We start from the raw sequence: 13773 nt of genomic DNA on the forward strand, positions 1-13773 counted from the left end.
ATGGCTACACAGAGAAACCCTGTCTCGAAAAAGAAAAAGAAAAAAAAAAAAAAAGGGCTGGAGAGATAGCTCAGTGGTTAAGAGCACTGCCTGCTCTTCAAAAGGACCTGGGTTCAATTCCCAGCACCCATATGGCAGCTCACAACTGTAACTACATGATCTGACACCCTTACACTAACGCACATAAATTAAAATTAAATAAAAAATATTAAAAAAAAAAAAAGAAGAAGAAAGAAAGAAAGAGTGGCAGCAAGCAATTCTACCCACTGGACCACTCTGCTTGCCTCTTTTGAAAGGCAGCTTCATGAGCACTCAGTCTGCTCTGGGAAACCACTTAGCACCAGAGCCCCATGTAGGACCCAGAGCTTGGCAGCTTCTTCCTGTGAACAAACCCCTGCCACCAAGTCACTTCTTCAGGCCTCCTGGCATCATGGTTGACCCTGCGCCATGGCATATAGTAAAAGTCTATGTACCCAGGCTTCCTGATATACTCAGGGGCAGAGAGATACTCAGGACACTAGCTGTGTGCAGTACTGCAAAATAAATTTATTTGAAGATAAACTGTCTTTTATAAAATGTCAGAGGCAATTTGAGATCTTAGATTTACCTTGTCTCATAAAAAGATTGAACTTCAAGTAGCACAATTTTGTGTCTGTTTTTAATCTGGAACATTCCCTATGAAACAGCCAATTCTTTACACAACACACTTGACATCTGACTCCAGCACCAGTGGACCCGAAGCTGTCAGGCCTGGGCTATAGGCTCGGCTCAGGAGGTCTCTTCAGGCCTCTGAGGCCTCTAGCTATGGCCACAGGCTCAGGCCCCGGCATCCCAGCCCTTCCCTCCCCTGGCACATTCCAAAGTCGCCCCAAGACTACAAACCAAGACTGACCCTCTGCCAAGCATGGGACAGAACTTATGAGTGATGGTGCACAGGGTAGACCTTTCCTGACGCCCTCCTGGCAGCCTGGCCAACCAGGAGGCCTGAGCCTCAGCCTTCCCAGGGCCCTACCTAGCTGGCTGGCAGCTGGCAAGAGGAAGGAAGGAGAGAGGAGGCGCTAGGGTGTGGCAGCTCTTGTCCTCACCAGCAGGAGCTACGTGATGATCCTGGCAATGGCTTGAAGGGAGGGGAAGTCATCGTCCCGGGCAGCGTGCAGCGCCTGGTGGCTACTGATGTCACCGTGCGCCAGTACCTGCTGGCAGGTAGGGCACACACAGCAGTCCAGGCCCAGCTGCTGGGTGTTGGTCTGCCATACATTCTTCTTGTTCTTCTTAGACTTGGAGCTGGGAGGTTTCTCGCGATCTCGGAAGTCAGTGTGTGCGGAGAGCAGCTCCTGCTGCTTGGCTGTGTCTGGCAGGAGAGCCAGCAGCTCGCTGAAGATCTTCTGCAGGTTCTCCCCGAGGAGGTCTCTGCAGCTTCTGTAGTACTGAGCTGCAGAGATCATCCCCTGCCATCCAGAGAACCACAGCCAGTTACTTCCACCATAGGCGAAGGCAGGCCGGCCGCCCCACGCAGCTCCCCTGCGTCCCCTCACCTGTCTGAACTCCCCCGAATGGCTCTTAAACTTGCTGAAGCTGGCCTCATCGCTTTGCAGAAAGCCCTTGATGGACTGGATGAGCTGTAGGTTCCTCTCCCGGAAATTCTCAGGAACTAAGTAGGATCGTGGCGTGGGTGCTAGCTGAAGTCTGGGGTCAGATGGGAAGCCTTGAGCCTTGAGAGGGGCTTAGCTGCACCTCCCACTAGCTCCCAGCGGCAGAAGGTCAGGCAGCCCATCCCACTTACGCTTTCATGGTGGTGGGGGGACTGGGAACACAGGTTGTGTGGGAGCTGGGCAGGAAACTAGAGAAGCCAGGGGGTGGCTTGCTGATGGGAGGCACCAGGCCTGGTGGGGGTGGGGGTGGTGATGGGGCGCCCTTCAAGAGCACAACAGTGTTGAAGCCTGTAGGGTGACAGAAGAACTTCAATGTGAGCCGGGCGTGGTGACACACACCTTTAGTCCCAGCACTCAGGGAGGCAGAAGCAGTGGATCACTGAGTTCGAGGCCAGCCTCATCTACAAAATGAGTCCAGGACAGCCAAGGCTACACAGAGAAACCCTGTCTTAAAAAAGAAAAACAAAACAAAACTAAAAAAAGAACTTCAATGTGGTCCCAACTAGCCCAGTTCTTTTGGGTGTCCAGCCCCTGTGGATTAGCCTGTCCACACCCAGCCCCCAGCAGGCTCAGGGCCAGAAGCCTGTGTTGGGCTGACTACTGTAAGGAGCCTTAAGCATAGCAAAGTACTAGGAAGTAACTAACTGTGGCAGCTCAAGGGGGCACCTGCACCCAGACTGGACTCAGTCGCTTGGAGATGGAGAGGACTCAGTCCTCTAACAGGAGACCTGGGAGTCTACCACACACTCCCACCTTGGGCTGGCCTCCAGCCTGACACTAGCAGTTCTCAGAAACCTAAGGAACCCACTAGCATTGGGCACACATACCTGGGGGAGGAGGCATCCTGGGTGGACAAGGGCCTCCGAGAGCTGGGAAGTCTTCCTGTGGTATGGGGCAGGAGAGGGGACCCGGGGGCCTTGGAAGCCCTGGAGGTTCCTTTGGGGTATTCCGTGCCAGGGTGGACCCCTCTGAATGTCCATTGACAACGACAGCCACTGACCCTTCAGCTTTGCTCAAAGGGGGTTCAGGGACCTGCTCAGCCCCAGAGGGCTTTGGGGTATGATCATGGGGCAGCAGTGGGGATGACGTGGCCCCAGACTTCTCAGAGCCCACTTTCTTCTTCTTGCCAACCTTGGTTGAACTCTGGTTGGCAGCTGGTGCCAGCAAAGAAGAGACAGCCACTGTGGTGGGCACACTCCGCAGCTCCTGCACAGTGAGGCCTCCACCCTCCTCCTCATCCACTGGGGCTGGGCCACCCTTCCGGCCACCCTTGCTCCCCTTCCCTGCCTTCCGGGGAGGCTGACTGCCACCAGCTACAGCCTGGGCCCCCGGGGTGGGTGGGTTCACTTTCTTGTTGCAGCTGTTGTTCCAAGCTGAGATGAGGCTGGAGGGGGCATGGCTGGGCTTGGGCGCTGAGGAAACCAGGGCAGGGAAGTCCTCTTCCTGGAAGGTGTTCTTGCCCCTGGGAGGACCAGGATAAGCCAGTGCCAAGCCTACAGAGCCTGGGCAGCAGGAGGAAGTGGAGGCAGAGAGACTGGGGAAGTCTTCATCCTTGAGTTTGGGATTGGGCAGTGGGAGGGTGCTGGGTCCAGGGAGGGGAGAACTGGTCAGTGGCTTATCACCAGGCCTTGGCCAGAGCTGCCCCTGTCTACCGCACCCTCCTTTCCAGTTCCCACACATACTTTGAGGAGGCAGCCCCTGGGCCTGGGCCTGTGGCTAGGAAGGCTTCTTGGCTTACAGAACCATTTGTTGAGGCTTCCTTGGAGCCTGCAGATAGGAGATGATTCCAGGTAAGGCTGTGAGGGTGGGCATGGGGAATGTGGGGTATCACCTAGGGGAGTGCAGCCTTCCCCAAGCCCAGGAAGAGCTGCCATTAGGTGGGACTGGGTTACCTGGGCCTTCACCCTGAGCCCGGGGCAGACGCCGGGGGCCACGGGGCTCCTCAGGCACCCTGGAGGGTGCTTCCTCTTTCTTGGGCCTGCTACCTTCTTCCCGGTCCTCAGCCCTAAGTGTTTCCTCTTGCTGTTGAGCAGCCACAGAGGCCCGGATAGCAGCTGCCACTTCTCGGTCTTCTTCTTCCCTGGGATGGAGTAGGGGTTGGGGAAAACCTCAGACTGAGCAAGACCCAAAGGCACAGCCTCAGATGGGCAGTGTCTGGGCTCAGTCCCTGCTGCAGCCCGAGATGATGCTTGCTTTGCAGGTAATTCCTGGAACGGCTGCACGCTGCTCCTGAGTGCCATTCCTCCCCCAGATTCTGTCGCTTCTGGCTAGCAATAAAGAAGCAGCAATCTACTTGCTGAGCAGACTCTGTCGCTCTCCTCAGAACCCCAGGAACTCTGGCTGAAGCCCACTGACCTCACACCTATTCCCAGCTTGCCTGCTGGCAGCTGCCACCATGCGGAGGTGGCGCCAGGAGAATGTCAGTAGTATGCAAATCCTCCCACCTCTTGTACCTCCAGCTTCCCCGGCGGTTCTGCTGGGCTCCACGCCCGCTGGCCCGGCCAGCTCGACCCTGGCGGTTGTACCTGTCCACCTCCTCGTAGTCCTCACCACTGACGACTCCTGTGGTCAGTACATAGCCTGTCATTGTCCCAGGCTGACAAAGCAGCAGGGCCAAAAAACCCCTGCTGTCCAGACCATGCTGAGCCCAGCGTTCCTGTTGCGAGGCAGAGGCTTCCCCACCCCGACAGCTCAGGACCCCCAAGGATAGGCCCAGACACTGCAGAATCCAAACCAGCTGTGACCTCTAGACATTGATACCACTTGGTGCGGACAGGACCCTGTTACTGGAGACAGGATTTATGGGCCGCAGTAATAGTTTCCTGAGGCAGAGAAGTACCTTAGGGGCTCCAGGGCTGAAGATGCAAAACACTGGAGGGGGGGGTGTGAGTGGGCAGACAAGGAGCTCCGGACTATCTCAAGGCTCAGGTGCTCGGAGCAAGGGATGACGAGGAGACAGGCCGTGTCTCGGCTGGGCACAAGGAGTGTAACTGGGACCTGGGTCTGAGGTCTGAGGAGCAGGTACCCACAGAAGGCCCCGGTACCTAAGTCTGCTGAGCCTATGGCCACCTAGCTCACCCTCACTCCGGCGTGAGTGTCGTGGTGCAAAGCTAAACTGAAGGTCAATCTGACGGTTCTGGCGCGCCTCGGCCCGGCTGCGGCTGTGGCAAGCTGTTTTATGAGCCTTGAGGTCAATCTCAGTGCGGAAGGCATGGGTGAACTGCTCAGTGCTGCAGCGGCCCTCCTCACACAGGAAGTGCTTCTCCCGGAAGTGCTCACGCAGGTATGCATAATCACTGGCAGACAGAGTCAGCAGAAGACAGATCATCTACTGTACAACCAGTTAACTCCCAGCAAGTCCTAGGAGGGTCACCTCTACACTCCCTGCAGCAGCCCGGCCCTGCCCACCTATAGTAGTCCTGGGCCCCATCGGAGTCACAGAAGTGGCAGAAGTAGTGGTCACGGCGCAGGTGCTTGAGCAGCTCATCATTGTCCAGGTAGCGCTCGTCACAGAACTTACAAAGTGGATGTCCCCGATGGGACGTATCATCAGGGTCACCCTGCATGCGGTGCCGAGCCAAGTCCTTGCGTGAGTACCACTTGCGCTCATAGGTAAAGATCTGCAGAGAACACAGGGCTGGACACAGGGTTGGGGCTCCCAACCGCCTGACTTTGCAGGGCAGCATGGAGTGCAGTAAGTGGACCCTGATGTACCAGATTTGTCCTAGAGCCCACTGACGCTGGAAGATCCTTGCAGCCACTTTGAGCCTCTCCTTGCCAACCATAAGCCACCTAAGGCTCGGGGCGGGGGCCTGGCGGTTTCCGGGGTTCCCCGGGGCAGACATACCTTGAGGTGCTTGAGGCACAACTTGCAGCAGAAGAGCTCGTGCTGCTTCCGCATGTGCTGCTCCAAGTCCGCGAAGAGGCTGAAGGGCGGCAGGTGGGGGCACCGAGGGCACTCATGCTGCAGCAGCTGCCTGGGGAGACACCAGAGCCACCCACCATGCTGGGCGCTAAGTGTTGCCGTCCACAACAGAGCCACGGCAGACGCCCACGCAGAGGGAGGACGACTATGTGCACAGGACACGGGGTCCGAGGCTGTGGTTCCAGCCCTGGGCCCATGAGAAGAATCATATCCTTCTGGTTTTTACAGAGCGTGAGTTAAATGTTTGCAGACTGTTGCGGCCCTCAGAAGGCACAAACGGCAAATACACCTCCTTCGTTTCCAATGCCACCTTAGTGGACAGCTAGGAGCTGCTCCCCACCTCACCAGCACCACGTACCCCCCCCCATTCTGGTTCTGAGAGGGATCACATAACGCACGGCAGCTGCGGCCTCCCCAGCTGGGGACCCCTCACCTGTACAATGCGAACACCTTTCCATCCGCAAAATAGATGCCATACTGCTTCTCATGCTGGAGCTGCTGGATGGGGATCGTGGCAAACGCCGGGAGCTTCTTCCCAAACACCACCTGCAGAGACAGCGGTGGGCAAGCCCTGGATGGAACGGCCAAGGCCCAAGCAGAGACACAAGAGGCGCCCTCCCAGCCCCAAGCTGCCCATGAGCATTATTATCAGATGTGATACCCAGGCTCTCCACCAGGAGGCAGCCATGCTTCCTGCAGTCCCAGCCTTCACACACAGCTCCACCCTAAAACTGCAGAGGACTGAGTAGAACTTTCACAGGGTGGTGTGGGGTTGGAGGGCGTGCACTCTGGACAGCAGCTAGGGAAACAGCAAAGGGTGCCTGGCAGCTGTCAGGTATATCAACAGCTTGTTACCCTGTCCTCAAACAAACACCCCCACATGTTTCCATGATGCCACAGAAGAAAGGGTTCCCACAAGACTGCCATCTGGGCCTGGTCACAGTCTCATGATTTCTGCTTATTGTAGGCTGCCTAAATCCCAGGCACGAGTCAAATACATACCACAGCCACTGGAGAGAAGCCTTTGAGGGCACAAGGCAAGGCTTGGCGCACACTGGGTGCCCCGGGACAGGGATCTGGATATCCAAGACTTCCCCCACACCCTCCAAGGGCCCCTCTTCTCGCCATCAAGCTCCTTAGGTGGTGACTTGTAGTGCCAACTCCACAGTGACTCTCACTATCACATCTCTCTATTCAAGCCAAGGCAGAAGCAGGTGACTGTCTGTGAGTTCAAGGCCAGCCTGGTCTATAGAGAGAGTCCAGGACAGGCAGCACTATACATTGAAACTGTCTCGAAAAACAAGAAACAAAAATCCTGTCCCTGCTTCCAAAGCATCCAAATTACAGCCATATATTACCACACCAGGCTAAAAGCCCATCCTTGAATGGCAGTCCCAATTGTGCTCTCCCTAAAGGCAAACCAATGCAGCTCACCGTGGGGATTCCTCACATGGGCCGAATTGCCCCTGCATAGGGCACCTTTCTTGTTCCCTGGAAATGCTTTCCTAGGTCCCAAATATGGACAGGCTCCCTAGACTCTGCTGGTTTCTTTTCAAGCAGTCTGGGGCAGGCTCCCACCCAGCTATGCTTTCTAACCATTCCCACGGTTGCCTCTGCAGCCCAGACCCAGAAGGAGCCGAGCGTCATGACTGTGCAGAGTGCTGACAGAACACAAGCAAACTGCAGGGCCACACAGCAGCCATCAGGCACAGCCATACCCCAACTGAGCTCCTCCAAGGCAGGCAGAAGAGCAATCTGAGGAAACTCCCTGAAGCTGCCAACAAGCATCCAAGCCCAACAGACGTCGCGGAGGATCAACTTCCTTCCCTAAAGGAAGCTGTGCCAGGGCCGCCCCCGTCACTGCCACTAGCTCCAGGGACCTTTCTCAGCTGTGCACTTGCATCTACTCTGTGTGCTATCTCAGGCTATCATGGAAGAGGTTCATCTACCTTGGGGCTGTGGGCACAGGCCCTGAACAGCTTTGCTGGCCAGCCAGGGACAGGATATGCTGAGCAGAGTCGCTCATCTGTGCTAGCCACCTCCTCCTTGTGTATCCATGCCCTAAACACATTGGCTTGCCGTTCACCCACAGAACATCTCTGTGAATAGCCTGCGACCAGAGCAACTGTGCTCAGAGGAGAAGCAGGGGACAGCACACACCCTGCAAGGAGTAGCACCAGAGGCAAAGCAGAGTTCCTTATAAAGGGCCTGGCCGGCAACCGGACCTGCTTTACCTTGTGCCACTATGGCTAAGAACCAAGAGGCAGGGCAGAGGTGACACTCAGAGTGGGCTGGGGATCTGCCAAGCAGAAACAGAGGGCCAGCAAGGCCCAGACATCCAGTCTGATAGAGGTGGTCTAAGCTGCACACACCTGGTTCAGGCTGAGAGGTAAGAAGGAGACACAGGGTTGGCTCAAGAAGGGAAAAGAGAAGTACAGGAAGTGGCCCAGCAAAGGGCCATGGGCAGTGCAGGGCGCAGGCGGCTGTGGGGTGTTGGATCTGAAACTTGTACTTAGAGCTATGGCCAGGAAAGCTTGGCCCTCTTCAGGCGGGGAGACAGGCCTGCCCATCTAGACTGCCTGGGTTGGTGATAGAGGAGCAGGGCAGCCTGTAGTGTCCCCAGCAGAGGGCAGGGCAGGAGTCCAACCAGCAAGACCCTCCCTTCCTCAAGACATGGCTGTGAGGCTAGGTGGGGACAAAGGAATGTGAAGAGAGGGGGAAATAATCTGCCTGGGCTGTAATCTGAGGGAAAAAAGCCTAGCCCAGGTCTGGGTGTGAGGCTGGGCTATTCTGGGGAGCCCTAGGTGGGCTAGGCACCATATGAAGAGGTCAGCCAGGGATGCTTCTGAATCAGCTGTGTGTACCAGAGACTGAGGCGGTGGGAAGCTGTCTGCCTGTTGCTGTCGGCCAGAGGGCCTTGTTACTCCTCACCTCCAACACCTAACATGTGCTCAATAAAGAACAGATAAAAGACAGGTGGGGCGCCATGCATCGCAAGTGTGCAGTGAGGGCTGGGAAGATGGCTCAGCGGCTGGAGGCTCCTGCTTCTCTCCCAGAGAACTTGTGTGTGGTGGTTTGTACCACACACAAGGGGATTACAACCATCTGTAACTCCAGTTCCAGGTGAACCAACATCCTCTTTAAAGAAAACGCAAACATAAATACATACACATAAAAGAGAAATGAAGCTGGGCGTGGTGGCGCACACCTTTAATCCCAGCACTCAGGAGGCAGAGCCACGTGGATTGCTGTGTGTTCAAGGCCAGTCTGGTTTACAAATCGAGTCCAGGACAGTCAATGCTACCCAGAGAAACCGAGTCTCAAAAAAAAAAAAAAACAAAAAAAGAAGAAAAAATGGGGGGGGGGTGGGGGAGAAAGAAATCAGCCGCCTTTAATCCCAGCACTCTGGAGGCAGGTGGATCGTTCATGCTTGATACTCAAAGACGCTAGAAACAGGCGTGGCGGGAGCCCAATGAGGGAAAGGGAAAGGCCAGGAAAGGCATGGTGGTGCAGACATTGAACCTCAGCACTCAGGAGGCAGAGACAGGTAGACATCGGTGAGTTCCAGCACAGCTGATATACATAATGAGACTGCCTCAAAGGAAGGAGTGGGGGGAGGGGACCACAGATGACAAACCAGCATTCACAACAGATAAACACCACTGAGTCATCAGGTACCGCCCGCCCGCTGACCTAGGCCTCAGAGTAATCCTGGGGAGGTCTTGGCATTCCCCTCCCACTTCCTGCTTGTGGGTGGGGGTGTGGCCTGTCCAGAGACATGACAATTAGGAGAGCAAGAGGATGAAAAAAAATGGCTCTAGAGATGTGTGTCTTGAGTAATAGCAGAAGGTCCTAAAGGGTGGTCACCAGGGCGTCTCTCCAGGGCTAAAGACTGCACACAAGGCTTTCCACCACTCAGCATGGATACGCGTTTGTCCACAGCCTCCGCCGTAAGTTGCCGCACTGCAAAGTCCCGACTGCCCTGGTTCTTCACCAGACCAGCAGCCTCAAAGTTGTGTACTGTCTCCCTGCTGTACCAGACCCCACTCCACAGCTGTGCAAGGAAGAGCAAGGTACACAGATCCACCAGCAAGGGAAGCTGGTCCCTTCCACATAACTTTCGTTTTCTTTTTTGTTGTTGTTTTAAGACAGGGTTTCTCTGTGTAGCCCTGGCTGGCCTCCAACTCAAAAGACTTGCCTGTCTCTCTACCTTCTGAGTACTGGGATTAAAGGTGTGCACCACTGCCATCCAGCTCCACAGGACACCTTAACACACATCTCTCTTAATTTTTTACTAAGTCACATCAAGGGGCTATGGGCATGGTTCAAGGACTAAGGGTCACCGTGGGATTCTGGGTATAAACAATACACGCTTAGGGTAATACAGGACTCAGTAGGAAACAAGGCAGGGTAGAGGATGCAACTGCAAGGTTACAAGTGGAGAAAAGGCAGGATGAATGGCTGGGCTGCACACTGTCTGGTCTCCTCACCAACTCCACAGGGACTCTTGCTGTCCAGCATGGGGGTGCATGTCCAAATCCAAGCCCAGGCTTGGCCAGGGGCACACAATGCCAAACCACACCCCAGCCAGGGCAAGCTGACAGGTCACGTCAACAGCCCCTGCCACAGAGCTCTTAGAGGGTGTGGAGCTCAGGAGGAGTGAGGGAAGGTAGACTTCAGCTACAGCTGGCACATGTGTGTGTTCACTCCCTTCCTGAGTGAGACGCAAAGCCCAGGATAGGGCTACATATATAACGACCTACAAAATGTCTTCCTTCCTAGAAGGAAGCTACAGGTGTTCTGGACAACCCTAGACTTTCCTATCAGCGTGTGCAAGACTGGCCAGCAAAGCAAACTCCAGCAAGGCTCTCTGAGGAGGCCACCAGCTAAAACCTTCCTGGAATGTTTCTGAACCCGAGATCTCACCCAGGAGGGTAAGGCTCTTTCCACCACATTCCAGCTCTCCCCAGTGTGACACAGATGCTTGGGGACTGCTGAAGGATTCCAGCTTACTCACTTCACATAAATATAGAAAAAGAAAAGCCAGGCATGCCAGGTGTGGTGCTGAACACCTTTACTCCCAGCCCTCAGGAGGTAGAAGCAGGAGGATCTCTGTGAGTTCAAAGCCAGCCTGGTCTACAGAATGAGTTCTAGGACAGTCAGGGGTACATAGTGAGGCCCGGTCTCAGAGAGAAAGACCAAAAACCAAAACAAAACAAAACAAAAAACCCCACAAACAAACAACAAAAAAACCGATATGGGACTTAGTGGTGCACGCCTTTAATCCCAGCACTCAGGAGGCAGAGGCAGGTGGACCTCTAGGTTTGAGGACAGCATAGTCTGCACAAGTTCCAGGCCATCCAGGACTACATAGTGAGAGAAAGAAAGAATGAAAAGGTCTGAAGGAGAGAAAAGAAAAGTCCATTTCTCAACCTTATTTCTACCTCGGGATCACTTCGAAGAACCGGAAAGGGCGATTCCCTGGCAGAAGCCAGGACCCAAAACCTTCCATGAACCAACCAAGGTAAATCTCACAATTCTGGAAGCAAACAAATCACCAAGGGCAGCAAACCAAGGAAGGTGCAGCTGGGTACTCTCCACCGACAGCTGGCACTGCTGGAGTGTGGGTGACCGCTCCAGGAGCCCTATGACCCCCTCAGGGGGTTTTAAGTCTAGACAACCAGAAACACCAATGAAAGCGCAAAGCCAGAACTAGTAAGGAGGAGGAAAATTCCTAACATTGCGGACCGCCAAGCACCTGGGAATCAGGTCCTGCTATCAGTCACCACAAATGGAAACACTGTCTCAAGAGCTAAGGGTCACCGGTGGGGTCCAGAAAGCCCAACTAGTCTGGAAATGTCCAGTTTAACTCTTTCTTTTCTTTTTTCTTTTTTTCTTTCCCACAGCAGTCAGCTTCCAAAATAGACACCTCTGGAGGTTCCCCGTGTCTGTCTCCTCCACCCCAGGGATAGTCCCGAAAAAAATGAACACACACAGACAAGGGGACTCTCGACCTGGCCCTGTCCTGCCCGCGGCCAGGACCTAAGCAAAGTCCCCAGGTTTAGAATTCCCACAGGCATCGCTCCTCTTTTTCCCTAGCTGGGCCGCCTCTGGCTTCTCCGAGTCTCAGGAGGCCCGGTGATCGCATGCCGCCCCGACCGACCACCCGGGCCTCTGGCGGGAGCGGGTACGGGAGCGGGCAGGCCGCGGCCGGACACCGATCAGGCAAAGCCATCAGGAGTCAGGAGTCCGCCCCTCCCCGCGCCCCGTCGCGCGCCCCACAGGCGCACCTGGCGCAGATCCTCGCGGCACACGGCGCAGTAGCGCTGCTCGCACAGCACCCGCATCTTGGTAGAGCACCGGTAGCACACCGGGTGATCGCAGCGGCCCAGCGCCGTAGCCTCCAGGTCACCGCAGCACAGCACGCAGCTCCCGACGCCTCGCTCGGGCGCTGCCACCGCCTCCACAGCCGCGCGCCGCCCCTCGGCGCCCGCCGCCGCCGCCGCCATGGCCGGGCTCCGGCCCCCTCCCGGCCGGCGCGGCACGGCGCGGCCTGGCTCCCGGCAGGCCCGCCCCTTCCGTCGACGTCACTGCCCCTCCAGGCAACCGCCCCGCCTGGCGGAAGTGCGCACTGAGACTTCCGCCCGGGCCTGTTGAGGGTACAGAGGTGCGATTTGCTTCCAGCCTTCTGCCCTGTGACTCCTGCTCATACCTTCTCGGTCATACAAATGCGGGGGTCTCTTCGCCTTCCGCGGCCCTAAATCTGGAGACGCTGGAGGAAGCACAGGGCATCTGGTATTTTTGATGAATCACGAACAGTGTTAAGCTAAGTATAACACAAACACTAATGGGCCATAATTGGGCGCGTTCCTATCCGAAATGCAAATTTAACTGGACGTCCTGGGGGATATAGCTTAGTGGCAGAGACTTGCCTACCACGCATGAGACTCTGGTTCCATTCCCAGCAGAAACTACATATGTAAATAATTAAGATAGTATGGAAGGACTGAATCAAGCCGACTTTTTAGAACCTACCTTTCTGTCGCCCCACACCTCTCTCGTGTTGGATCATAAGCCTCTGACACCTTCAAGACAGAGTTTCTCTGTGTAACAGCACTGCATGTGCTGGAATCATTTTGTAGTTCAGGCTGGTCTCAAATTCAGAGAAATCCGTCTGCCATTCGAGGCTGGCCTGGTCTTAAAAAAAAAAGTCCAAGATGTCCAGAACTCCACAGAGAAAACCTGTCTCAAAAAAACCAAAAAAAGAAAGGAAAAAAAATCTGTCTGCCTCTGCCTCCCAAGTGCTGGGATTAAAGGCACTGGTCACTACCGCCTAACTCAAACTGCAATTTATTTATTTATTTATTTATTATTTTGTTTGTTTGTTTGTTTGTTTTTCGAGACAGGTTTTCCCTGTGTAGCTGGACTGGCTTTGTAGACCAGGCTGGCCTTGAGCTCACAGCTATCCACCTGCCTCTGCCTCCAGAGTGCTGAGATTAAAGGTGTGTGCTACCACACCCGGCAAGCTGCAAGTTCTTAGCGGGAAAGAGGGCATGCAGACAGTCTCACCCAGTCCTTGGTTGTAGGACAGACACACCCAGCCAGGCATAGAACAGGAAAGCACCCCGAGGGGCTTGAGTGGATGGATAGTGCTGAAGCCGAGCCTTCAAGTCTGCTGCTGTTAGGAGCGTCCTCTCTGTCTTTCTGATGAAGTGAGCCGGGTCCACATCTGAACCCTTCTAGAAAGAGGCGGCACATTGTGTGTGAGAGTGAGAGTTGGTGTGTGTGTGCATGAGTCTGTGGCTAGAATCAAGAGGAAAACAGACTGAAGACCCCAGTTCTGGCACTAGGTTGGCTCACTGAAGCCCGTAACGTCACTTGTCAAGGTGGGGTGGGTTGCCATACCAATTAAGTAAACTGGGCCACGCCTGCCATCTTCAGACTTGACGAGACTTACCTCTCTCCCTGGGCAACTGGACAGCTGTTGGGTACCCTTAAAATGACAGGGTTTGGTCACACACCCCTAATACTCACAGGCAGAGACAGGTGTATCTCTGTGAGTTTGAGTTCAGCCCGGGTCTACATAGAGAAATTCAGGTCAGCCATGGCTACGTAGTGAGGCATTGTCTCAAAACAAACAAACAAAAACCTAGCTGGGCATGGTGGTGCATGCCTTTAATCCTAATCCCAGCACTC

At 55.0% G+C, this 13773-nt stretch overlaps 1 protein-coding gene across 4 annotated transcripts; it reads right to left on the bottom strand.

The window, feature by feature from the left end:
• Positions 1–526: 526 nt before the first annotated feature.
• Positions 527–12142, bottom strand: ZNF598 (zinc finger protein 598, E3 ubiquitin ligase). Of its 4 annotated transcripts, none has more exons than XM_084760956.1 (12): positions 11868–12142; positions 6011–6123; positions 5500–5629; positions 5061–5272; positions 4731–4948; positions 4106–4214; positions 3545–3732; positions 3335–3419; positions 2480–3234; positions 1784–1940; positions 1536–1686; positions 527–1448 (listed from the first exon to the last, which is right to left on the bottom strand). In XM_084760956.1, exons 1-12 carry the CDS (start codon positions 12084–12086, stop codon positions 1095–1097), a joined length of 2691 nt encoding a protein of 896 aa, XP_084617082.1. In that variant the 5' UTR covers positions 12087–12142; the 3' UTR covers positions 527–1094. The 4 variants fall into 4 exon arrangements, with proteins under 4 accessions (XP_084617082.1, XP_084617081.1, XP_084617080.1 ...); XM_084760955.1 differs by having other exon boundaries at positions 2480–3255; XM_084760954.1 differs by having other exon boundaries at positions 2480–3255; positions 4097–4214.
• Positions 12143–13773: the final 1631 nt, after the last annotated feature.

This window comes from Acomys minous, assembly GCF_964271855.1.
Source record: "Acomys minous genome assembly, chromosome: 16".
NCBI classification, from domain to species: Eukaryota; Metazoa; Chordata; class Mammalia; order Rodentia; family Muridae; genus Acomys; species Acomys minous.